Source organism: Aythya fuligula, chromosome Z (genome assembly GCF_009819795.1).
Source record: "Aythya fuligula isolate bAytFul2 chromosome Z, bAytFul2.pri, whole genome shotgun sequence".
Taxonomy (NCBI): Eukaryota; Metazoa; Chordata; class Aves; order Anseriformes; family Anatidae; genus Aythya; species Aythya fuligula.
Window position 1 is genome coordinate 51,738,703 of NC_045593.1, and position 27,999 is coordinate 51,766,701.

The 27,999-nt window shown below is 40.8% G+C and overlaps 1 protein-coding gene across 1 annotated transcript; it reads right to left on the reverse strand.

Moving 5' to 3' along the window:
- Positions 1-27,998, reverse strand: LMNB1 (lamin B1). The gene is made up of 11 exons (XM_032206547.1): positions 27,646-27,998; positions 16,791-16,947; positions 15,477-15,602; positions 14,276-14,446; positions 12,778-12,903; positions 11,005-11,225; positions 9,830-10,055; positions 2,687-2,791; positions 2,064-2,183; positions 1,264-1,365; positions 1-933 (listed from the first exon to the last, which is right to left on the reverse strand). Exons 1-11 carry the CDS (start codon positions 27,996-27,998, stop codon positions 892-894), a joined length of 1,749 nt encoding a protein of 582 aa, XP_032062438.1. The 3' UTR covers positions 1-891.
- Position 27,999: the final 1 nt, after the last annotated feature.

The following is a 27,999-nucleotide window of genomic DNA, read 5'->3' on the forward strand; positions in this document are numbered from 1 at the left end:
TGTCTATACAGAGATACTTTTTATTCAAAGCTTTCGACATCAAGTAAAGGCAAAAAGGACAAAAACTTTCAACAATGACAAAATTACAGTTGTTTTCCATACAAATGTAGACTACATCTCTAAAAGATTTGGTTTTGTTTCTAAAAACTATAAACAAGCAAGGCATTCCATATTAAAACCTACTTTTGTTAAAAAAAAATCACGTAAGCAAATTTAAGCTGGTTACACTATCTTAACAACACAACTAATGCATGTAACATGTATCCCCTTTCAGAATAAGAAATCTAAGCAAAGAAAAGAGTACCAATGGAAAGTTGTACTGCATCCTTCATCAGCTGAGTGCTCACATGATCTATGCTTTCTTTAAACTTTTTTTTTTAAAAAACAAGCAACAACAACAAAAAGCTGTTATTTTCTATAAGAAACTTTCATAACCTTGATTGTGCTGTAGAAAAAGACCAAGTCTTCAGTAAAAAAAGAGTTCATAGTATTGAAAACACCTTTCCCTTCCCCAACAGCACCTAAATATAAAGAGGTCAACAGTACATGGCTAGAGGTGTACAGTCTAAGAATATCAATCCCCAATAAGCAGTGGTGTATTACCCTTCCAGCAAGGTTTCTATTACAAAAAAACCTGGCATATAAAACTGGGTAGGAGTTTCATTTTTCAAACAGTACATTGTTCAGAATCAACAATTCACATCCTGCAAGAAAGTTACAGATAGTTTCTATTACATAACTTCCTTTTCAGTGACAAAGGAAATTAAGGCCATCACTCTCAGATTAAAAATTCACATAAAGGAAATACAAAAATATGTTGTGCTTCTGAGAAGGCTCTGTTCTGTAGACAAGAATTACCATTATTTGAAGAACCTGGCTGGCCGGAGGAGTTTACATGACCATACAATTTTTGTTAGATGCTGTTGGGCCTCCCTGTTGTGAACAGAAGAAGACAGGTTTGGGAAAAAAATCCATTAGTAAAAGGATTAGCAACCCAACATAATATACTGCATATTTTTAATATATTAAAAATATATTAGCCTGGTATCGTCTAGCCAAGAGTCAGAATGCCATAAAGCTGTAATACAACCTCTTTCATATGTTACAATTAACAAAATTTAAAAAACTTAACAAAATTTAAATTTAAAAATGTAACAAAACAAAAGAACACCCACCACACAGACATAACTGCGAAAATCCATTCCTCATGTATCTGATTTTTACTATCTAAATAACCTCTGTAGGACGACTGCTAACACATACCTGCTGGTCTTCTTCCTCAACAATTATTTCTTCTTCATCTTCATTCTCCTCTTCCCCTTCATGTATAGTTGTTTTAAAGACAGTGCTTCTCTGAGCAACCTCCTGCAACAGAGTTACATTTTAAAGACTTGACTCTCCTAAAGATCTGATGCCAATCTACTTGTATTTTGAGAAACTGGAGAGCCATCTGTTTGGAAAGCTACTTGTACAGTTTGTCTATGCAGAGCAGTACACAAAGAGTATATAAACAGCATTCCTAGCACTTCAATTTTAACTCTCTGAACGATTAAGAAGTCTTTCTAACAAGACACTTGTCAAGTTCTTCCAAAATTTGTTACAAAAAAAAATATATTGTAATTTACTTCAACTGCTACAGCTCATAGTGACTTATCTACCCAAAATTAATCTTACCAACTCCCCATGAACACAGTTTTAATGAAAAACAAATTTAAAAGAGGAGAAAAGCTTACTAGTATCTTTTAACTCAAAATACACTTTAAGGCATTGCCTAATTCTTGGCATCTGGGCAACATCTGAACAAGTCATTCTACTACTCCATACAGGGAGGGGGCAGAGAGGAAATAAAAGAATCCACAATCTTCCAAACATCACATTCCTATACTGCAATTAATTTTAAGACAGGTACAGTATGCTGGGTTGAAAAGCAGCAGCAGAAAATCTTACTAGACACTCGTGCACTGTGCAAAGTTCTTACAGTGGTTCTACCTTCATCTTTATAGGGGTAAATACTGGGATGGCTAAACAGTCAAAAAAGCTTAAACATATCTGAGGTACTTTACCTCTCCCTGAGAATTTTTCAGTACAACTTTCACATCTTCACCAGTGCCCCAAGAATTCTGGTTCCTCCAGATGAGGTGAGTAGGTGGGCTAGCAGTTACTCCAGCATTTGCAGCCCAAATCTGTTAAAGGTCATAAATGAACATTACAATATTACTTGCTAGTCTTATGTACTACATTTCCATATTACTGAGTTAATGAATTCCATTTAGGCGACGCCAATGAATATCCTCCAGTTAAAAAAATACAAGTCTCTGCCTAGCCACTTCCAAGTTGTTGTTTTGTGTTTTTTGTTTTGTTTTGTTTTGTTTTTTAATGTAAAGTATTCTTTTATTTTTAATACAGACTTCTGAATACATAAATGCCTTTATTTATGGTCAGAATTATTGTTCCATAAAGAACACATGTTTCTGAAAAATACAGTTCTCTTCACCAAGGAGTTATTTTTCCCAGCAATTGATACAAAGAATGCCAAATATAAATGGAAGTGATTGTTTTCTGAACATGTGTATGGTATGAGCAAAATTAAAACCTCCATACTGATATACTGATATATATACCGACCGATATACACAAATTGGCCTCAAGCCTGTTTCAGACGAACAGCTGAAGCTCAACAACTTACTGTAACAGTTTGTCCTGCCTTCAGTACATATCTTGAGGTATATCTGTAACGAGCAGATGTGTCTCCAATTTTTCTGATCATCTCCCAACCTCCCATAGGTTGATCCTAACAAAAAGAAGAAAAAATGTTTCCATCAGCAGTCATTCTATTACACGTTGGGTATTCTACATATAAAGACACAATGAATGTGGCACAAGTCATGGTAAAAAGTAAAGCACCAATCATTGGGAAGGGCCCTACTCGCTAATAACCTGGGGCCGAGGTTGTGCTTGTGCTTCAACAGGAACCCGTCCTAGATGGGTGTCAGCATGATGGGTCCCTCCGGACGTCTCATCATCTGCCTTAACGTGATCACAGCGCTCTCCTCCATGGTTTGGATTCCAGCTCAAACAAAAAACAATGTAGGGAGGGTCCCGCTGGCATATGCAGGACACACAGACAAGGACTCCAGAAGCTGGAGGTGCAGCCAGCGCCCTCCAGCTGGGCAGCAGTCAGTGCCTGCCTCTCCAAAAGATGTGGTTACCAAGTTTATTAAAGATAGAATTAGTATGCCTGGTACTTTTCCCCTCTGTTTTAATTTGTGTTAATTCTGCTTTCTTAATTTGTGTTCATCACCCTTTTTTATGTTAATAAAGAAGGGGGAGATGTGGGAGTGTGGCCATGGGGGTCGATAAGCCCCATGGCTGCTGATAACATCAGACTCTTAAGATGAGTTTTGAGCAAACCGCTAAAAGAAGCTCATACTGAAAGTCACTGGAAATAGAATTGAATCATAGAATTGAAGGGGTTGGAAGGGACCTCAAAAGATCATCGGGTCCATCCCCCCTGCCAAAGCAGGTTCCTTAGAGCAGGCTGCCCAGGTAGGCATCCAGAGTCTCCTTGAGTATCTCCAGAGAAGGAGACTCCACAACCTCCCTGGGCAGCCTGTCCCAGTGCTCTGTCACCCTCACTGTGAAGAAGTTCTTTCGCATGTTGGTGCGGAACTTCCTGTGCTCCATCTTGTGGCCATTACCCCTTGTCCTGTCCCCACAAACCACTGAAAAGAGGCTGGCCAAATCCCTCTGTCTCCCACACCTCAGGTATTTATTCACATTGATGAGATCCCCTCTCAGTCTTCTCTTCTCCAGGCTGAACAGACCCAGGTGTCTCAGCCTTTCCTCATAGGGAAGATGCTCCAGGCCCCATATCATCTTTGTGGCCCTCTGCTCGACTCCTTCCAGGAGATCCCTGTCTTTTTTGTACCAGGGAGCCCAGAACTGGGCACAGTACTCCAGATGAGGCCTGACCAGGGCAGAGTAGAGGGGGAGGATCACCTCCCTTGAGCTGCTGGCCACGCTCCTTTTTATGCACACCAGGATCCCATTGGCCCTCTTGGCCATGAGGGCACAGCGCTGGCTCATGGTCAGCCTGTCGTTCACCAGGACCCCCAGGTCCTTCTCCTCAGAGCTCCTCTCCAGCAGGTCATCCCCCAGCTTGTACTGATACATGTGGTTGTTCCTTCCCAGGTGCAGGACTCTACACTTGCTCTTCTTAAACCTCATTTGGTTACTTCCCACCCATCTCTCCAGCCTGTCCAGGTCTCGCTGAATGGCAGCACAGCCTTCTGGCTTGTTGGCCACTCCTCCCAGCTTTGTCTCATCGGCGTACTTGCTGAGGGCAGACACTGTTCCCTCATGAAGGTTGTCGATGAATATGTTGAACAAGACCGGACCCAGCACCAACCCCTGGGGAACAGCACTAGTCACAGGCCTCCAGCCAGACTCTGCTCCTCCGATCACCACCCTCTGAGCTCGGCCAGTCAGTGAGTTCTCAACCCACCTTACTGTCCACTCCTCTATCTAACACTTTCTCAGCTTTGCTATCAGGATGTCAAGGGAGACAGTACCAAAAGCCTTGCTAAAGTCAAGGTAGATGACATCCACTGCTCCCCCCTCATCTATCCAGCTGGTGATGCTGAGTTGAAGTCGGTCAGCAGCCCACACAGCCAGCTTCTCAAAGGGCTGCCCAAGATCGGAATACCCAAATCCTTGGTCCAGACACTATTCCCTCAGCCCTGTTTGCCCGTCCTGGTCACCGCGCTCCCTAAGGGCAGCTTCTGAACGGCCAGGGAGGGGTTGTTGCTGGCTCTGCCAATACCTTGTCAACCTCCCTCATGAGGGCTGCTAGGCCCTGGCAGCTGCCTCGAGTGGGCTTGATACCGGAAAAAAAGTAGTTTTTCTGGTAGTTTTTCCGTGTTTTAATTTGTGTTAATCACGCTTTTTATGTTAATAAAGAAGAGGGAGATGTGGGAGTGTGGCCATAGGGGTTGACAAGCCCCATGGCTGGTGGTAACATCGTACTCTTAAGGGTGAGGCCATCAGGAATGTAAAGAGTTTAGAGGGAACAAAGAAGGGTGATTCAGGAGACACCATGCCATCTCAGGTTGCTTGTTCTCCAGCTTGTTCTCCAGCTGCTAAGGCACTGAAGTTGCTGGGTGGTGGCTGGTTCCCAGGCAAAGTGGTTGAACAATGAATAGTTAATGGGAAAGTACTGCTGTGGGGCAGGTGGTGTAAGAAGGGAACCTGTCCTCAATAAGGTAGATGAAGTTATTCCCTCAATAAGAGAGAGAGAGAGATAGAGAGAGAGAGAGAGAGAGAGAGAGAGAGAGAGAGATGAAGTTATGTTAGCAGTTACTGACCCTAAAAGAGCCCTGGTGTCCATGTGGTCATTATGCCACAAATGCATACATAGAATTTTCAGTGAAAACATTTACTATCAATTTACCTTCAGCATGTAAATAGTTAGTTTTAGTCAAATTGATATTACATCTTATTTCAAGAGAAAGCTCAATACAGCCTGCTTTTTAATTCTCATGTTACATTTTTTCAAATTAATGTTTATTGTTTACTTTTTTTTTTTTTTACAGCTTGGTCTAAATAAATACTACAATTTAAGACACAACAATAATAAGAAAATTATTTTCTGAAAAACAATTCCTTTTAGTCTTCTTAAAAAGATGTGTCTAAATACACACACCTCTCACTAAGTACTTCTTTTTGTTGGATAAAAAAATAATAGAAAGGAATAATAAGCATTGGCAAATCAAATAGGAAAACATATACAGGTCATCACTGCAGAATGACAATTTCAAAATGGGTGTAGATATCTTAAATTCTCCCCTCTCCCAACCAACAGACACCTTCCAAACATTAAATGATTAACTTTCCAGATTCCACTATTTAAAAATAAATAATCTGATTTACCTTAATGGTTTCTGACATTCAGTTGGTCATTGCAATACAAATATATAAAATCCTCTTTAAATGAGTATGGTATATTTTCTATCTACTTAGATACGCACATTGCTCTGTCCAACACTTCTGAGCATCTCCAAGTACAGCTTATAACACTGCGCTACAGACTATTGCTATACTGCTGCCAAAGTACAATAACCATGAATCATATCTGTGGCTACTTATATGTATAACTGAACCAATGGCCCACTCATGGAGCAATGAATGTGTGGTTAGCTGTGACCCACAATAGGAGGGAAATCTGCATTACACACAGACACGGGGGATTACTAGAACAACTCAGAAAGGTAAAAAACAACTGGTCCTGATTCATTAGAAGCAAGCTAAATTCTGGTAAATTAAAGACATCTAGACAACTATCTTGGTCTAGACAGCTAAATGTTAAGGCTTTGTCCTTTGAGCACACCCAGCCTGTAAGTCTTATCCCAGACAGGTAATTAAGATTAATTCATGTATTGACACTGTGAGGCAAGAGGCAAGTAAAGAACCAAAAGCTCTCAACTCTGTGACCCGTAATTCTGCGTGCAAAGACCCGAATGAAGAGGATTTGTGAGTGTACCATTCGGTTGGGTGGGATTCGGCTGTGTGACTGTGTGTGAGGGTGTGGCTGAGACGGAACTTCATTCCGAAGCGAGTGCAGAGGTCTTCTAACTGCGGTTCCAATATCCCGTGAGGGACTTGGCTGGTGAAGGACCGAAGCAATTGGTCTAGGAATTCGTGGGTGGGTTAACCACTTGCAAGACACCTCCAGACACAGACACAGCCGGGGATTCGGAGCCTCTTGGAGGGTTCCGGGGATTCGGAACTTATTTGAAGGTTCCAGGATGGGTCAGGAGAAAAGTGACCCATAACAGGAACTTGGGAGGTTGATTCTACTCCTGGAGATTTGAAAGTAAAGCTTAAAAGAACTTGAAGTATATCGTGGCATAGCTACCCTTTGGATGTTAACCGTATGTATATTAAAACTTGTATTTGGGGACCTCAAAACCCCACAGGGGGAGTGCCACTTCCAGTAGAGATAAGATAGTATCAGAGAATATTGCGAAGGCATTAAATGTAATGAACTGTTTTGTCTGTGGAGGACTATTAACATTCCCATTCTTAATTCCCTGTACTACACTCCTTGTATGGAAAATAATAATCCAAGGAATGCAGTTTACCACAAACCCAGCGGAAAGTCCTCAAGAAGACAGAGTCACTCTTATGGTTCAATTGGCCTTGGCCAAATTCAAAACCAAAACACAAATTAATGACATTCAAAAGAAGAGAAAGAATTGTGATATATGGAGTAATAACTCGTGTCAAGAAGATAGTCATTGTTAATAAAGAAGGGGGCAATGTGGGAGTGGGGCCATGGGGGTCCACAAGCCCCATAGTTGATGACAACATCAGACTCTTAACAATGAGGCCATAAGGAATGTAAAGAGTTTGGAGGGAACAAAGAAGGGTGATTCAGGAGATGCCATGCCATCTAGGGTTGCTTGTTCTCCAGCCATTAAGGCATGGAAGTTGCTGGGTGTTTGCTGTTGCTGTTATATGCAAAGTTGTTTGACCAATGAAAAGTTGTTTGAAAAGGACTGCTGTGGGGTGAAGGGTACAAAAGGGGAGCCTGTCCTCAAGATGAAAAAAAGGCAATACAATATAATGAAGTTATGTCATCAATAAAGAAGCAGAAAAAAGGAATGAATGGGGACAGGCTAGTAGAACAGGGACCAGGATGGGAACAGGCACATTGATCACCTCATGAAGGTTCAGCCAAACTCAGCAAACCACTCAAAGAAGTTCATACAGAAAGTCTCTGGAAATGGGCGCACCGGAGCTGGGAAGAAGCTCAAGCTGAGAGAAGCGGAGCCACGCACACAGCTGCCCCTCGCTGGTAAGCAGCTGCACATTATGGGGAATCATACGTCCCTGGAAACAAAGACTGTCCTGGTAACCTTACAGCTCATTCTCCTTCTTAACAATCGGACAGTTTATGATCCTGAAACATGGAACCAAATTGAGGTCAAGGTGTGGGACTCTGCAACTAAAAATGACAAGGTTGCGGTGGGATTGCTCAGCACCTAGCTAGCAGTCTCTGAGGCCTTAAATAGCCGTGTGGGACCACAGTCAGAAACGTGTGGTTTGCCAGACAGTGAGGGAGTTGTGGGCTCGTTTACTGACCTGACTGCTACACCATGGGCCCCTCTGTTGCTACAGCCATCAAAGGCCTTTGCTGTTACACCCCCTAGATACCTGGACATGCCTTTTGACCTAGGCCCTATTGGCCTTGAAAAGGAGATGGATATGTGTTTTTTTTGATCCAGGAAGAATAGGATACATAAGGCCTGAAGGCCGAGTTGCTTGACAACTTAAAGCAAGACATATTGTTCCTGCCCTGGAACTCTCCGGTGTTTGTAATCAAGAAAAGGAATGGAAAATGGAGACTGAAGTCATGGAAGATAGGGGAGCACTTCAACCAGGATTACCAACTCCAACTATGCTCCCCCAGTAATGCACATTAATAGCGATAGACTTAAAGGATTGTTTGTTACCTTTTCTGATTGTACATATGTATAGGCGTACTCGGGTTTAGTATGTAAAAGCAATGTTCTGTATATTTAGAAAGTCTGATGTTCATGTGTGTGTGTGTTGGTAGAGCACAGACTCCCCATGCACCCAGCACTGTTTACTTGCCTTTTATAAATATTACTAAATTCAGATTGAGTTGAGACTTCATTTATAACACCAGGGGGAGTATCTTCATTAATTAGAGGGAAAACTTAGATGCTGGCAACCAGATTAATCTTTGCCATTTAAAACATCAAGATAAGCTCCCTTTTTGGTAAAGCTAAAAGATCTGACTACATTAGACAAAGCCTGTGCAACACTGAAAACAAAGAACAGTTAGCAATTCTGAACACAGTTTAGGTGCAGACAGCACACAAGAAAACAAGAATTAGACTTCTCTGAAACTGAGGTTACAAGAAATCAGGTCTCTTAATTCCAGCACCCTACTGAAGCAATGTTCATTTTTTCTTCTCCCAAACTAAGGGAGGGAAAGAACCTCCCTCTGCCCAAAGGGATACCAAAGGTTTTCTTCCCTGTACTCCATTGTCCAGCCCTATCATATCTACAAATGATCATTTGTAGAGTTTTTATGTGTCTTGGGAGGGAGCAAATTATTGAATGTAACAGTTAACATCCTTTGGATCTAAACATGAGTAACAACACACTTCCTTAAATGAAGTACCCTTTGATAAATAGATATAGTCTTGCTTCTCCAACTGATACAAACTTCAAACTACTCAGAGAAAAATAATTGGAAGCTTTGGCACAGGCAATGAGGGCTCCTACTTCTAGAAACTGTGGATGCAACCAAGGAGGAAGGAAAATTATGATTTAAAGAAGCTATATGGAAATAGAAGGGACACTGACAACTACATTTAGACCTTAATTTTCCATCGGTATGTACTTCTTCTGGGGCGTTTTAAAGCAGAGACAAACTTCAGAAGAGATTTTTAAGACAGGAAATGGTGTAAGCAGACATTAGGCTATCAGTGACAATGTTAACTGTAAAGCCAGATCACACTTGGCAAGGTAAACTCTGAAGTGTAATACAACACTCATGGGGGTGGGATACCTAGGGTATAGTTAGCAAGAAAACTAAATCATTAAAACCAACCATTATCAATCCAGAATACTGTATGAAAGCTCATTTTGTGATACACTGATTTCTTCATGACAACTCTTACACAGCCCAATTTAGCTCCAGAATTAACATGAAGCCTGGGATCTGACCATTGTGGAGGATGCCTTCCACCGCTAGTTGTCAGCCCACTGTAAAGTCACATCATGTGCATTTTCTAACCTGTTCAGAGGTGTTCTTCAAGCGGATAAATTTTCCATCAACATCTATTTCCTCAATGGAGACATTTCCAGTGGCAGAAGCTGAGTGGGAGATGCTGACACTACTACTGGCTTCAGATTCCTCCACATCAATCCTCCTCCTCTTTCTTTTGGTTGTACGTACACTACGGCTTGATGAAGCTCGTGAAACTGTCACTCGCGAGGACGGACTTGGAGTAAGTTTGAGCCTAAATCAAAGGACACGAGACACACACAAACCACACTTTTTACATTTTTTTTTTTAAACCTTGAATTATATAATTTTTTCCTATCCCCTCCTCTTCCCAAAGATTTATATAGATAAAGGTACAGGAATACTATAAACAAACAACATTACAGCAAAAATTGAAGCTATAGGTACTTTAACAAATTAAATAAAATAAAATGTTGTTCAAGTGGGTGATTAACGCTGTGGGAACACAGAATACTGAAGGATTATGTTAACATTACTAAGTATCTGTATGCCTTTGCTAGTGGCTGTATTCCTAGGTATCTGGAACAAGTCAAAAAAGAAAACAAAGGAACTACCACCACCACAAAAAAACAAAAACAGTCTTACAGGGGCTTATTCTTTTGTATGAAATTTATGCAAAAAGCCAATGGCACAACTCTTTGTATTTTGTATTTTATCCCTACATTTGAGAGGTATCAGCCCATATGAGTAATATGTCAGTCAAAAACACTGAAATATCAAAAAATTTCAAATGACAGCTGTAGCTTGCCAAGAAAAATATTGCTCAGTATTGCTGAAGCCTGGGATCACATGTGAAAAGCATATCTGTTTGATAAGCTGAGTAATCATAATAGCTACTACTGTACTAAAACTATTTTAGCAATATCTCACAAGTGGCTCACAATTAAATAATGCTGTAATTACCCCTGAAAAACAGTATTAGCAGTGGTGCGAAATAGACCGACAAATGACAATTCACTATTTCCTCAGGGATGACTCTTGATGGTGGAATGATATCTGTTCCCTGGGAGAACTGTTGGTCTGATACTCAAGCAGGTTGCTCTCACAAAGACTTAAGTGTATATTAGACACTTCATGAATGCATTCCCAGATGTGCCTTTTAATAGAATTAGGCAAGTGAAGCATATAGAGACACCAACATCTGTTGTCATGTTCTTTCATACCTCTCCTCTTCACCTTCCAGCAGTTTCCGGTACGCATTGATTTCCATATCAAGTGCCAGTTTAACATCCAGAAGCTGTTCGTAGTCATTCAACTGCTGCTGCATCTGACTTCTTATCTCTGCCATTTCCCCCTCTCTCTCAGATAGCATTTTGCGGCAGTTTTCCCGTTCCCTGACCAAGGTGTCCTCAAGCTCTTGTACTTTATCTTGCCATACTCTAGACTAGAAAGCAGTGAAAAAACATCAAAACATCAGTGGTCTAAAGACCAAGTCTCCAAGCATTCTACTTTACAGGTAGCCTCAAACTCAAAAAAAATAGGTTAAGCATTTTTGCCCCCTTGCAGAATTCAAACTCACCCATATTCTTCCTCCTGTTCTCCACATTTCCTTCTAAAAAGGTAACACCTTAAATCCCAGTGAAGTTTGCAACCTACTCTGGAAGAGAGCTACCTACTTAATTTCTCTGAAATCTGAAAATGTTGCCACAGCTGAACTTACTCAGTCTGACTCTTTAGATCAGTTTAAGACATGCCGGGCAAGACAACACAGAATGAAAATGCAGTTCAGTGAACTTCAGATCCTGTGATAAGTAAGTGTTGTTTCAGATGTCCGTTCTGTGCTTCAGCCTACTGCTGCCAATTCAAAATTCTACGAGAAAGTTTCTCTAAAGTAATAGGGTTTGTTCTCAGTGAATGAGAAAACCTGTCTGCCTACTTGCTGAAATTAGTGGTTATTGGTCCACAAGGAAAGAAAATTTGTTACATACTTAAAAAAAATCACATCAAGCAAATAAAATTTAATATTGTACACACAGAATGGAATGCTTACCAAAGAATAACTAAATAATGACATCTTTAAGATTTACTTTCCCCAAGCATGTTTTCTCTGTTTACTAGTCTCTGAAAATCTTTTAATTGAAGGACAGACAAAAACCAATGCCCCAGAATTGCCATGCCTGGTGTTAAGTAACCACGTCTGCTATGCAGGCATGCTGCTCAGGAAGTCATCATAGTCCAGAGACAATGAAAACAGGCAGCCTGCAAGGCTGATGCAGAGTACCATTGTAATTAGTTACCCATCTTAAGACTTGATATTGAGTTTATGAAAAGGAGTCCAGCGACACACAGAAGACCCTAGTGGAAACAGCTACAGTGTTCAATGCTGGTAATCCAAACTACAATCAGTGGTAAGAGTTTTCTTCCAAGAGAAGAAAGCTAGCTGAAATCAGTGCTAGCAAACTGAAGAGAAACTTGTACTTGTTGACACCGCTGGCACTAGAACAAGCACAGCAACAAAATCTTTTTTAGGTGGACAGTTATAGTCAAACTTGCAGAGGGCAATTTTGATAGTCTTGAAATTCACAGGAAATAACCCTGTAAATTCAGAAGGAATTTTTCTGAACCTAGCTGCCACTTAATGTAGGCAACAGAACATTGGTATTTAACTAAGAAAGAAGGAAAAAAAAAATCCCCTCAGAAACACATTGACTGAGCCACCAGAAGAAACACAATGGTATGTAAAGGCAGGAGTAAGAGCTAAGTAGAGAGAAGTCTCAATCCACTTCTTGTGCAACTTCACACACACTGATTACATCACCTGATCTTTTCCAGAAACAAACTTGCCTACATAATAGGAAAATTGGTACTGCTTGTACCCTTACAGACAAATCCAAGTCGTGAAGTTGAACACAATTACAAGTTAAGGGAAATAAGTCTTTTTGCATTAAAAATCAAGACTAATTAGCGGGACTGAAGAATCACAAATAGCTTTTTACCTCTTTCTGAAGACTGCTCAGGAGGGAAGAGAGTGTTTCAATTCGCACACGACTTTCATCCAGCTCTTCTCTTACGGACTTGGCTGTACAATTGCTCATCTCAGAGGACAGTTTAGCATTGTCAAGCTGCAGAAGATCAAGTTAAGACAAGAAAAATTATTCACCAAACAAAAACACATGCTACATTAAGCTGCAAAGTTCCTCTCTGCAGCTTTAACACAATGAAACATTTCTCTTTAAGGGTTAAATGTGGCAATTCAATTACCATTTCATATTGCTCTATCTGAAATCAGAATCCTCTGAATGTTTATAATAGGATAAATAAATACCCATTAATAAATACCCATTAGTAACATCTTCAATGAAAGTTTGAAAGTTGGACTGCTAAGTTCAGTTTTCATGCTGATCAGTATTTATCTATTTAAATACTTAAGAAAGTATGCTTAAATAGAAGCTAAACTAAAATTGCTTGTTCTCTACCAAAAAAAAAAAAAAAAACACAAGCAAACTGATGCTAATTATTAGCCATGTTAAGCACATTGGGAACATGCCTTCAGATTTCAGTGCACAGTGCCACTACTTCTTCATTTTGATCACTACTTCACACAAATATTTTTATGTATTTAAGCTAGCTACAACATTCTGCTGATCACCACCTTATCTACCTAAGCAGCACCACAGACTTAAGTTGCATTGAACTTATAGATCAAATGGTATAATTTCTAATTAAGATAAATCTAAAAGCACAGAAGCAGTACACCTGAGAAAAAGGAATTAAAAAAATCAATTATGAAAAGGTTTTTCAGATTAGAAAACAGGAAAAGATTTTTTTGCTAGATCTTATTTTAAATTACCTTTTCTCTATTTTTTTTTCAAGTCAGATTGAAGCTGTGAGGATAGGCAACGGCATGCTGTCACCCCACCTTGTTTTTAAAAACACTAACTGCAACAAGCAGCCACAGAAACCGGGTTCAGTTGAGACATCAGGATCCATCCTTACAGAAATTCTGAATCATTTAGAGGAAGGAAATTATGAAGTATAACTGATTTCAGTTTGAGTATGCTTTCACTCTTCTATAGAAGTGGAAACCATTGGGTGTGGTAAAGTTTTCACACAAGAATTTTTATATAGGGTCTGAGGACTCAGGATGCTGTCTTCTCTGAAAGCTGTTTTACGAAATAAGCTCTGTACAAAACACAGGACACCTTACTGATCAGGATTGTTACAATATAGTTATAATAAACACATTAATTTCCTTGAATTCATAGCAATCCCAGTACAAGTCTTTTTCCACACAATTCAGTCACACTGTGTGCTCTACACTTACATTGTTGTGCTGCTTGAGTTTTAACTCTGCTTCTAAAATAAGACCTAAGAAATTTACCTTCAAAAACACTGATTTTAAACCAAGCTTCAGAATTAAACCCTTTGAAATGCAAGTAATAATGTTAGGATTCTTCCATTTATCAAAGCGAAAATAAAGAACATCAGACTCACTTTGGTACGGTAAGTCTGTTCAAGCTCTTCTTTGTACAGCTTCACTTGTGCATCATGTTGCTCTCTTATTTCCTGAAGTGCTTGGCTCAGTTTATGTTCATATTCAATTTGGCGACCAGAATCAACCTCAACTAGGCGAGTTTCATGTTTCCGTTTTGTCTCATTGATTTCCTAAAACCAGAAAAATAAAATAGCCATTCAATAAATGAGGCCAAACAAACTATAGAAGACTATTCACTGAGTAGATAGCAATACATTTTTTAAGCTATTCTTGTGGGTCTTCCTTAGAGTACTTTAACACTGTTTCTACTGCAGGTTTCTCACAGGGACACTTTTCCATGTCTGACCAGCAAAGCAACTTATTTTGCAATTGAAAACACTTAGGATGTGAACATGCGAAGTCATATTTCCTTCTGAGCTGCCTACATTTTCAACAAATATACCTCAATATGATCAGACTTTAGAATTAACCCCTAATTCTTATTTATCTTTCATGCTTGCTCAAAATCAAAGTACTATGAATTTAAACAGTCACTTTTACTATCAACATTTTCCCCATTTATTTGTATGCTTGATTTTGATGGCTAAAAAAAAGATTCTAAACCCTAACTAAGCTGAAAACAGAACTAGCAGGAAATGTGCACATAGAATGAAATACAGTAGGGTTAGGTTATTTTTGTTACTACTTCAGTTTTTCTCCTGAAAACCTTGATGCGTTAACAACTGGAAGGAAGTGTGGCAAGAAGAGTTCTAAAAGAAATACCCAGCAACTATTTATGCTCTTCAAACATATCCTATCAGAAAGCTCTGAAATTTAAAAAAAAAAGTTCATAGCATGTGTTTGAGTGTCACTCACCACTTTATTTCTCAAAGAAGCACAACGTGAGAAATTATTAATTTACTTTCTTACACTATGAAAAGATTGCACATTGCAATACTGTTGGCAGAATTTAAACACAGAACAACGTAACACGTGAAGCTATTTTACCATTTATAATCACAATGAGTTCACATTATTTTTCTATACTGAAAAGATGGAAATCTTCCAGCTAAAGTAGAAATAAATCCTGCTCTGAGTGGGTGTTTAAACCAGATGAGGTTCATCACAACCCAAATTATTCTACTACTCCAGAATTACCCCTCCCCCCCCCATTTCTTCTTTCCTTTATAAATACAAATACTTCACACTAAGGTAATTTACCTCCTCATACATATTTTTACGGAATTCCAAATCCTCAATGAGACTTTGACAACGATTTTCAAGATCCACCTTCAGTAAAGTTTCATCTGCTAGCTGTTTCTTGACAGCAGCTAAAGAAGCTTCAAGCTTTAAGAAAGAAAAAATGTTTAGCACTACAAATACAGAGCAAAACTCACACAACACAATAACCTCAGCTACCTACATGTACAGTTAATTAACTACATTTTAAGGCTGAACATGACAATCAAATCCAGTATCTGAAAGCACTCATGCATTTTCCCCCCCTTTGTGATTGCTTGCACAAGTGAATTCCAGATATTGCACATTGATAAATTGTATTTTAAGGCTAGTTATCAAATGTCCTTAAAAATCTTCATTTTTTCTGCTTGGCAAATACCAGTTTCCTGGTTTCAGATGTCTGCTAAACTCATTCTTGTGAGGTAGTGTTGCTTAGAATTGCAAATCAGATGCTTCAAAGGGTCAACGAAACTAGCAGAAGACTTTTTTCTTTGTTTTATCAGATGTCCAGGACCTAGACAGCCACACGCAGAACCACATGGAGTGCACAGAGAATCACAAACTCAAAGGTAGGAGGCACCATGAAGTATAAACCATACTGATACTTCTGCTTCCGTGGAAAATCAACTCCATGTTCTTGGTCTTTCCCCATTATGAGAAACAACTAAAGTGTCTTTTCTCCAGCACTCTCTCACTGCCTCACCAACTTTCCTATTGAAAAACTACTGTTCTTAATCTTTATTAGAAATTTTGCTGCAATTTAAAACTGACATTTTTTGGTCTGCTTTTGACTTACACAGACGACTGACTGCAGTAGTCTTGAAGATTAAGACTACAACCATGCTGTCTATGACGAGTTTGTTGTCTATTGCAACTTCCAGATTCCTTCTGGAAAACTGGTACTGAACTAGTTATTCATTGCCTACCTTTGTGAAGTCAGTCTCTCCCCACAACGTGTTCTCCTGTTTGTCAAGTCTGTTTTGAGCTCTTGATCTGTTTGTCAATATAACTGTTATCCCTTGCTATTTCACAGAGTCTGCAGTTTTAAAAGCACTATTTCACCATTCATGCTGTTCATAAACCAAACTGTACTGGACACAGACGCCTAATCCAATACTCTCTCCAATTCTGATATATAACTTCCTTCTAGTTTTGACCATATGACAATTTTCTATTCATATTTTGGCTACAGAGTTGCATGTCCACGATGACATGCTGCTTATCCTATAGATGTATATTATACACAAATCACCTCATCTACTGACAGAAGCTTAATAGTTAAATATGTCTGCTCACCTGTGCCAATTGATCTCTTAAATCGTCAAGTTCTCCTTCCAAACTTCTCTTATCACCAAGAGCTGTAGCAAGTGCAGCTTCTTTAGAATGGAGTGCTGCTTCCAACTCTCTAAGTTTGACTTGGACTCCATTAAAATCAGACTCCTTTTTTGCATAGCTGGAATAAAGGAGAGAAAGCTGTAAGAAAATGTAGAAATGCCCCAAAGTAGGCTGGTGACTAATAAAACAAGGTCTAATCTGAATATCAAACTTCAGACATTTAATACAAACACTGTCTTGGCTTACATTACTTCAGTTTAAACAAACTCCTTAGATCTTAGATTTGTCATGCCATCCCTGGCGATGTTTAAGGAAAGGCTGGATGTGGTACTTAGGGACGTTGTTCAGTAGGCGATATTGGTGGTAGGGATGCAGTTGGACCAGATGATCTTGCAGGTCTTTTCCAACCTTAATGATTCTATGATTCTACATAGCATAAGCTAAATACTTTGCTTGAGCTGTAGGAAATTATTAATTATAGGGGAAACACAGCATGTCAAGGGATCTTAAAAGTAAGGCATATATGGAAAGGGGAAGAAACTGTGTCTATTAAAGGTCTTTCACTTTCTCTTTAGGAAGCCTCTGCAAAAATGCCCTGTCCTTACCAGTTTTAATAAGTTCCTACCAGAAATAAGTTCCCACATCAAGTGGCCCTTTCCATAGGGTGGAAACAAATAATCTTTGTTGTCTTTTATCCATGTAGGAACTTGTGAAAATCCACTGTTTGGGCTGCAAATAGCCCTCTTCCAAGCAACAGACCAACTTCTCAATTAAAATTGATGTTCACTATGTAAAAGCTGTAAGCAGAAGTTGCAGCATAGTGAGCTGTTTTGCAACACGTAATGGCGAAGTCCACAGATCAGAGGAAAGATACCCATGACCCATCTATACAATAGTCCATGCCATCAGTGAAACTGCACTGGTGATGAGGTACAGATGTCTTTTCCTTTAAAACAAGCACTCAGGGTTTCCAAATTACTATTCAAATTAGTTTTCAGGTCAACGCAATTGGTCAAACAGTGTCTCAGGGAATTACTCCGTAGAAGGATGTATGCAAATAAAGCAACCAAGTAGTAAAATAATTCTAAAATGTTTGTTCCTTTCTCTCTGCAACATCCAGATTTTTCTAGCGAAGGAAGTAGCATATATAAATCCTTATAATCAAACTATGAACATTTTACAAGAATGAACAGATCAGGACAACAGCTAGCAGGTTTCTGTCCAGTTTTCACACTTCTATAAAAAAAAAAACAAAACACACTAGTATTCACAACACTAAACTGCGGAGACTAAAAATAGGTAAAGATTCTTAAGAACTAGATTCAAAGGGTTAAAGTACTAATAGATCTACTAGTTTTCAAATCAAGATACAGAACACACAAGAAACAAAAGCAAAGCTTATCATCAAAATGAGACCAGTCAAGTCAACCTACAATTTTAAAACTGAGAGACTTCTAAATTTAGAAGAGGCTTTTCCAAAATAACATATAAGTACATGCAATTAATATCATGCTCAAGAGAAAAGTGTGCACAAAGGCTTGCAAAAAAAATCTTTACAAATGAAAGTAATTTGGGGATGATTTAGGCATTACAGCCACAAGATGGCAGGCTTTATGTAACAGACTTAGTACAACTAATCCCTTCTCTGTTGGGTAACACAATGCTCAATGAGGTCATACACAGCAAAAGCCTGAGATACACAGGCTATTCTAAACTCCAACATATTTTCAAGCACTTATTGTCACTTCTGCTGCTCAGCACCATCCAGTACAACAATGCTATCTAGTTCCTCAATGGCACTTTACCTATCACTTATTAGACCCACCAGTTCTTAACAGTTAAGTCCATAGGTCAGACCAGAGCACAGAATTTAGGTTTTGGCCATGTGGGCTCTTACTTGTAACTCCATTACTCATTGGAGTAATGCTACCCTGTCATTCCTCTCCCCCAGTCCTGCTAAGAACTTCAGCATTCAAGGGTGCTGTGTGGCAGAGGAGAAAAACAGGAAAAGATGTCTTACTATGGTGTACACCACACCTACAGTAAAAATCCCTCCATCATCTATTGGGATGGATGAGGGCCCACACCAGGTCCTCATTGTTTGATCATGGATGGATAACATTTATTCAAAAAAATGTAGGAACCCTCACTCAGCCTATCTCACTAGGCTTCATGCTGAAGTCAAGCCTGTCAAGATGGATCCTGAGACTAGAAGTGCTACATGAACAGCCTTGAGAGCAGTAGTGTGGCACTCTCTGAATTATTCTGGACTTCAAAATGGGAAGGTTCTCTATACTCCTTAAATAACTTTTTAAGAAAAAGTATTTTTCTCCCCCAGTGCAAATACCTCTATCACTTACAAACTGGTAGGCAGCTGAGAACAGCGTCCTGCTCCAGCAAGGGGATTGGACTAGATGATCCTTCAAGGTCCCTTCCGATCCCTAGGATCCCTAGCATTCTGTGATTCTGTTCTTGCAACTGAGACAGAGGAAGGTATGTACTGTGGACTAGCAACAACAATTATTACAACCTAACACTCTACCTGTACTAATAAGTTAAGCACTGCCAGTTACATCAAGTACTCCCTTTGCTTGTTTGTAACAAGACTGGCTGTGAAGCTATCCTATAATTTAATGACTGAAGTCATATTAAGAAAAAAAAGAATTAAAGTTTAGTTATTAGTGTTATGAGTTGTCTAACTATGAGACAACTCATCTGAGCACATTCTCAAGAAGAAAACAAGCTCAACACTTCATTTGTTGAAAGTCAGATGAAATCTCAGCAACTCAGCAGTGTCATCCCAGTCCTAAAGAAATACAGGAAAGAAGGGCAAAAAGATCAGAAAAAAAAAAAAAACTATGAATCATCAAAACAAAGATCAAATGTATCCAATACATACTTCACCCTTACACTTCGTAATTTCAACAGGAAGAACTTGAGCTTTCTGTAGAGGAAGAAAAGCTAGCTGTTGATATGCTGAAGCTGCATTTTAAAACAAAACAAACGAAAATGGAAAACAAAAAGAAAACCAAACACCTTCTTGTTGCAGTGTTCAGAACTGTGCTCCTTCAAGTACTTCTGCTCTTGAAAGAAACAAAAGAGAAGAATTAATTGTTGGCTTGCCTCTTTTTCAAAGAAGAAATCTGCTTTTCTCTCTTTGTAGCAGTCGGATCTTTTTATCCAAGGAATCATGTGATTTATATCAAAATAATGCAGAACTAATATCTGACCAAAAACAAGCCAGATCCCCTTTATTTTCTCTGTACTTCAGGGAGAACTTGCACTTCAAAAATGTAACCTGTATCACTCAATTCACAGAGACTCTGCAGCATGCCTCTCAGCTGATACTGCCAGCACTGCTCACTAGTAGAGCTGCAGCTGCGAATGCTTTAGAAAAGGCTCTGCACATACTACAAGAGAACTCGATGTGTTTTCCCCAGCACACTCCAACCTCCCAAGCAAGTTGACAGTAGCAAGCATGCCACAGTGCCACTCTCTAGAGTGCAAGCAACTCTGATGCTGGGGTTCATCTGCCCACAACACCTTTACACAAGATAGTTTCTCACACCAGATGCAGCCTAGTCAATGCAGAGTCCTAGATGGTTTGATTTGCCCACTGTTCCCACAAAGTAGCCAGTAAGACAGAATACATGTAGATGAGCTCATACAACTCTAAGGTACTGTGGTTAAGCTGTATCTGGTTACCTGTGGCATCTCATTTAAGACTAATTCAAAGCTCTCAGAAATATGAATGCCATTATATGGTGATGCTGCCGCTCTGGTGAGTTAATGAGATCACTCGGTTTGCAAACCAGTGGAATGGCCAAGACACTGAATAGCTCCATGAAAGAGGAAGGCTCCCTTTTCATGCTCTTGCAGTAACCCTTCCTCTTTCCTCATCTCTGAAGTTCATGAAACACCCTAGAACTTTTTGCAATCTCCTTGAATTTCTTACTAAGCTAGCAGAAAAGCCACTCTGCAAACAGATAAAAATAATTTTATACCAGTTTAGTAAGATGAATAGACCCCTAGGGTCAGATAAAACCACACAATGACAAGAGAAGCAGAAAGACTGCTCCTTTCAGTCAGCAGCTAGATCTTAAGCTGAACCTGGGTGTGATTTGAAGTTCCTTTGAAGCTGACCAAGTGCAAGACACCAAGCACCCTAGGGAAGATCCCTTCCAGTCTCCCAGCAACCCTGAACTCATTTCTGCCTGTATTTAGACAGCTAGATCACAAAGGAAAGCATTACCAGCAGTAACCTCAAAAAAAATTTGGTTTTCAGCTAATTCAAGAAACAGCTATACAGGTGTTGTAACTAATGATAACGCAGACCATACTTACTTCTCTATAAAATTAGATGGTATTGCATGTTGTATTCATTTTCCACCAATTATGGAAAACCTTGAAAAACTAAAGCACAAATCTAGTCATTGACGGCTAGGTAAATAAAATATGAAGCATTTGTTTTCCATGTTTTTTAATTTGTTTTTTGTGTGTGTGTAGTGGTGTTTTTTTTCCTTCTCCCCTAAAGGAGAGGAAACAAAGTTGTGTTTTGCAAGGATACAATTTACAAAAACGTAAGAGATACCTGTCTGAAAGCATTAATGATTTTGTAAACATATCAACATGCCAATAAGAGTGATAGGACACACTTACCACTTCTGTAAGCTAATATATGTCACTTGGCTTCAGCTTTCTCATTTTATCGAGTTTATTTGACTGGAAATTGTCAGTGTTTAAGACTACTGCTGAATGCATATCCCCAGTCACTTACTGCTTAACCATGTCTCTTCTTGAAGAGCTCAGCTGACCACGTGAATCCAACTACTCTAACCACCAGTCTTGGCAGAGCCTTCACGCAAGTATTGCATGCATCAAGCCACTGCTCAAAATTCATTATTTTTACAGGATCTGAAAAAGAAGTGTAGAAGCATATGCACACATTGTTTCATAAAATCCGATGAGCTTCTTTCTGTATATGCCCAATCATAAGGTAACTCAGAATTCAACAACCGATGACCAGTTCACTGAACAGACCTGGGCTTCTTCAGCCTGGAGAAGACTGGGAGGGGATCCTACCAATGTTTATAAATACCTGAGGTGTGGGAGACAGAGGGATTTTGACAGCCTCTTTTCAGTGGTTTGCAGGGACAGGACAAGGGGCAATGGCCACAGGATGGAGCACAGGAAGTTCCGCACCAACATGAGAAAGAACTTCTTCACAGTGAGGGTGCCAGAGCACTGGGACAGGCTGCCCAGGGAGGTTGTGGAGTCTCCTTCTCTGGACATATTCAAGGCCCATCTGGACGCCTACCTGGGCAGCCTGCTCTAAGGAACCTGCTTTGGCAGGGGGGTTGGACCCGATGATCTCTTGAGGTCCCTTCCAACCCCTACAATTCTGTGAATCCACGAGGGTGGTATGAAGCCATTTTACCAATGATTAACCATTCCAGATGAGCAGAGTATCCAGTTTTTTTTCTATAGCACTTCATGTTTATTAAAAAGAACATGTGAAACATGTGATTAATATGAAATTCCCATATATTTTTTCTTTTTTCAATAATTGAGGTGAGAAAGGCAGGAAGAAATCAACAATAGCTCTGCTGTGAGAGCCTGCACCTTCTAACTGGTGCACTAACCTTTGAAAACTGATTAAGGTGGGAACGAAAATAATCGCCTCTGATTTAAAACACAGAACTCATTATCTACAGCAAAATTAAACTGAGGTCCCACAGTTGTGCAGAACCCTTTGCCAGATTTTTATATATATATATATATATATATATATATAAAATCGATCATAATCCTATCCAAGTACATCTTAAAACATGAGTAAACAATTCAAAGTACTTCAAAATGCTGATTAGATTACAGCTCTAAGGTGCAACCACACCCTGAATTTTCAATAAAACCCCCACTCTACAAGTAATCTATTTCTTCACTGACAGTAGTACCCATAAAATTTCTGCAGAACATGCTTAGTCAAGAGTTTGTAATAAAACCCTCTAGAAGGTAAAAAATAAAAAAGCACCAAAACTTTTCAGAAGAGCTGAAGAACAAGCTGCAGACAGTTGTCTAAACAATTCTAAAGCAGGGTAGCAACATACAGCAGGAATTTGATAAAACAACGTTCTGTCATAATTTCACTGTCTTAGACAGCAGTAGATCTCAATTTCTGTACATGGCTGAAATTTGTCACTAGAGCTTACTTTCCAAATCTACCTCTCTGACTTATCATTACCTGTCTGGGTATCTGAGAACAAGCCTTCAGCTCTCAGGTCCTACCCCACAGCAAGTCACAGGATGTTGTTACATCTGACTCTGCAAGGAAGACACACTTGGATCATTCAAGAAAAATGCTTACATTTGGCTTTAAGTTCTTGTGCAACAAGTTAATTACTCCCCTCCTTACCTCTCCAGGATGCTGTCTCTATGGGAGACACCACAACAGTGACAGGGTTCCGATTAAAGCTCAGTAGCTCCCAAGCCATGACACCCATCTTCACCCGACTTCCCAATACCACCCACCACAACAAAAACTGAGAAGTGTTAAATCAGCTGCCCCAAACTACACCTCTAGCTTGTGGCAGCATACCACATGCGCACCATGGGAGACCCTCGAACAGCTGTTACAACTTTGCCTGCCTTAACATGGTTCTTCCGAGCAGTTGCTCGGGGTACCAGCTGCACAGTGCTGCCTGCTGGCACAGCAGTTATGGCAGTAACAGTTAGGATGATATATAGTTATTGCCCATATTTATTAGGCTATTACAGCCTAATCCCATCTTGAATATTCACTTCTGAATAAGGATGGAGAGGGTATACTCTCTGTCTTGAGACACAGCTCAAAAGAGATAAAGGTAACCTCTTTAATATTAAAAATGCTTAAAATTAGTTCCTTGCCACAACTACTTCACTACAGATTATTGCACTCTATAACAGTTGACAATCCATTGTACCCTTTACCAGTATCTTTGATACAGCAAAACCGAGTCCCAGGACTGAACTGTCCTCGTGTATTTTGTTAACATTATCAGGTAACACAGCTGTGTCAAACTTCACAACACGAACTGCTGTCAGGTTAATTGCTCAAGTTACACGAGGACTTTTCTTCCTCAAGTTTTGCTCTGCAGTACTCCCTGGTTTGCAGCTGTTGCAAGCTATGAAAGCCTGACACGCTTCCACCCAAAGGCAGAAACTTCATCCAGTCAGAACGGTGCTGGAATGACGGAGCCCAACATTTATCTGTCACTTGCATGATCTTTAGATATTTCACATCAACTCTTCTTTCCCTGCTTGGCCTGCCTCATCTGCTCAGGTCTTTCCACCCACCCCAAACCTGTGGTAACCCAAAATCCCAGCCAAGGCTGCCCAGTAGTGGGAGGGTCATTCTGAGCTTAAAGCTTGGTGCTGATTTTTGAGTTTCCCAATTCAGTTTACTGTGTAGCCAACCTAATATTTGTTTTAACAGGGGTGACACAAAAAAGTGGGTGGCTACTGAAGCAAGAACAAGGATCCCACAGTTCCCAAAACCCTGGTTTTAATTACCAGTGAACTTAGGTTGCTGAACTACAGATCACATTTCCTACAGTCCTTGAATGCAGAGATGTAAAAATCACAGTTGAGCATTCTACTTAAAGGAAGGAAGGAAATGCAGGAATTTCTCTACAACAGCTATCACCAACAGGAAAGCATACAGTAAAGTCTTGCCTAATCAGGAAAAAAAAAATGGAAATACTGTTAAATCACTAACTTCTCCCAATTCTTTCACAAGTGAGGAACAGATTTCCCTTTTTTCCACCTCATGAGAGCTATCCCAGAGTTTTGTACATCTAAGCTCAAAAGTACGTGGATTTTTCCACAATACAGTCTTGAGATGGGAGATTTATTTCAGCTTATTTCCCTTCTTGTTATGTCTGTCTTTGCTTTCAGAAAACAACTTATCTTCCCCATTGTTTCCTCAGAACAGAGTAAGTTGATTTTCTTCACCTCATTTTTCCCCCGTTTCTTCAATATTTCAACTGTTAAGAGAAGCCTTCATATTCATTTAGTTACAGCAGTACCCACTGCATGGCAGGAGCTCTGCAAGCAGAGCATGCAAAGAGTCCAGTATATATAGCTGCATCAACTTTAGAAAAAATGCAGCTTTTCTTGATGGATTAAAAATGAGAACAGAACGGAGTTCATGAAATCACACCATATATCTGAGACTGAAGTCAACTAACAAGAAATAAAACAAATAGGTGAATGAGCCTTGAAATGTAGAAGTGCTGCAGAACTTTGGAAGTAACCAGAAGATTCAGTTTGATGCCCTCATTAGGCAGAAAGTCAAGGGGCTGAAAGAGCACTGAAATAATAAAAAGTGCAGCAGAAGCCTTTTGTACTAACTAAAGAAAGCAGAGCTGTGCGTCCATCTGGAGAAACAGTAACCACCTACAGAAATACTCAAACGGAGCATGATGGCCATGAAATCATTTTGCCCAAAGTCAGCCAACTAAGTAGCCAGTCATCTGTGCTCTTTCTGCAGTCCCAAGATGACTCAATAGAGGAATTCATTCTACCATTCATCTCCAGTGACTCTGAAGGAAACCAAACCACCAGCCACCACCCAGTCTGACTCTCAGGACGTGGCTGCCAGGACACCCAAGCCAAGAGAATGGTTTGCAGCCTGGCAGCAGAGACAGTCCCACACGGCCTGCCCTTCTCCCTCGCCCTCAGTAACACCCTATATGCCAGCCCTGGTACTTTTCTACGTCAGAAGTGAGTAACTTTCTGCATTCTTAATGATCTAGATTAATAACTGAATAACCAAGACAAAGGACAGAATCATAGGAAGGTGGTAGGAAGATAAGGCACTGTTTCCTTCCACAGCAACACACAGCACAATGACCTCATTTGTGTCCATCTACGACCTTACACAACCAAAAGTGGGTGAGACAAATCCCACTCCAATGACCAGGATGAGTATTTTGCAAAGGTCTAGATACTCTGCAAGAACTAGTACAGTTGATTACCCAGTATTTAAGCCACAGCCAGCATGTACACCATGCTTCCACTTAGCTTTCTGAAAGAACAAAGAATTTGTGTTAAGAGAATGTGAATTCTCACTACACTTTGCAAATGGAAATCTGTAGTCCTGAAGTACCCCCATGCACATTTGTGCAAAGTATTTTCAGAGTGTTTTTGCCAGTTTTTAGACATTTTAAAAGCTGTAAAGAAGAAGCCATCAGGGGGTATTGTCCAAATACAGGAATTTTCCATATGGGAAAAAAAAAAATCACCTTTTCTTTGGAAGACTTTGGAAACAGAGTTACAGATAAGCATCTTAAAAATACCCAAAGATGGCCTAAGAAACTACATGCCATAGTAAGATCTGCCAAACTACAAATAACCACAGACACACACAGAATCTGGCAGTGTTATGCAGCAGCGAGTGTTCATCTCACAAAACTACCGAGTAGTTCAAGCCCGGAACTAAAATCTCGTTGTGCTTTGTAGTGCAATAAGATGATCTCAGACAGGTACTCATATCAAGGAATATTACACTCATCTTCATAAGAGGCCACAGCAGCACAAGAACAATTTTTAGTCATCTTTTTACACTGGTTATCAGTGCACAGGAAAATGCAAATGAGAAAATGAAGAGCCTCCTGCTCACATCATTAAAATGTCTCAATTACAGCCACAGAAAGGGAAGCGGCAGTAATGCCTTTTCCTATAGATTGTGTCTTCATCCCAAGCCTCCACCTATTCATCTGTCAGCTTCTGAGAAGATTGTATCTTTCCCCATCAAGTCACAAAGAGATGGAAATTCCTGGTTAGCCTTTCAAGTCATTTTGATGCCCATCTGCAGCTGCACTTTGCTTTCCCTGCCACTGCCAATATTGTTTGTGATAGAAGTCTTTCACGGGTTGACAAAGAGCAACCACAACGACCTGCTGGTTAGCAGCACACAATAAAGCATGCAAAGCGAGGCACATTAGGAGCCCAGACGATGCAAGAGATGTCTGCAGACAGATGAAAACGTCAGGGAAGTACTGTACACACGCAGTATCTTTTTTCATTATTAAAATTAGAACAGAGACTGCATTCAGCTGAAAATAAAAATTAACAGATTATACGAGAGCAGAGCAGGGTTAAAAGCACGGCTCTTTGCTTTTCTTTCAAGATTAACCCACGGGTAAAGTACGGCATACCCAGGGCGACATCTGGTGCGCCCTGCTCGCCCAAACGGCGGGGGGGAAAAAAAAAAAAAAAAAAAAAAAAAAAAAAAAAAACAACGAGCAGCAAATTCCCTTTTGTTAACGGGGAGCTGCAGCAGGCGCAGAACTGCGCCTCGAGGCACGGGAAAACCAGCAGCAGGCTGCACGGGGCTGCGGGCAACCCGGCCGGCTGGCAGGAGACCCTGCCCGTGGCAGGGGGATGGCATGAGATGTTTTTTGGAGGGATGGGGATCGGGGGGAAGAGGGGGGGGAGGGATGGATGTGTAGCTACGATGCCTCGCCCCGCCTCGGGGCCGGGCCGCCGCTTCCCGCCGGGGCGGATCGGGGCGGCGCTGCCTCCTCCTGCCGCACGCTCATTCATTCCCTGCCCGGCACGGCACGGCACGGCGCCAGGGGGAGCCCTGCAACGGGATGGGAAGGGATGGGAAGGGATGGGAAGGGATGGGAAGGGATGGGAAGGGATGGGAAGGGATGGGAAGGGATGGGAAGGGATGGGAAGGGATGGGAAGGGATGGGAAGGGATGGGAAGGGATGGGAAGGGATGGGAAGGGATGGGAAGGGATGGGAAGTCCCCCCCCAGCCCCGCTCACCTGCTCAGCAGCTGCTCGTGCTCGGCGCGGACCTTGCCGAGCTCGATCTGCAGCCTGGCCCGCTCCCTCGCCGTGTCGTCCAGCACCTGCCGGGTGTCGGCCAGCTCGGTCTCGTACAGCGCCTTCAGGCCGGTGACCTCGCGGCCGCGCACCTCCTCGCGCTCGGAGGCCTGCAGCTGCAGGGTGCTGTTCTCCGTCTCCAGGCCGCGCACCTTGTCGATGTAGGCGGCCAGCCGGTCGTTCAGCTGCCGCAGCTCCTCCTTCTCCTGCAGCCGCGAGATGCGCGTGGGGCTCAGCGGCGCGGCGGCCGCGGTGCCCCGCGAGCGGCGGCTCAGCGGCACGGAGGACGACATG

Coding starts and splice junctions, on each gene's coding strand:
- LMNB1 (XM_032206547.1), bottom strand. CDS start 27,998: ATGTCGTCCTCCGTGCCGCTGAGCCGCCGCTCGCGGGGCACCGCGGCC. Junction 12,904..14,275: donor AACAGACTTACCGTACCAAA/GTGAGTCTGATG, acceptor GATCTTCTGCAG/CTTGACAATGCTAAACTGTC. Junction 1,366..2,063: donor TGAAAAATTCTCAGGGAGAG/GTAAAGTACCTC, acceptor ACTCTGTTGCAG/GAGGTTGCTCAGAGAAGCAC.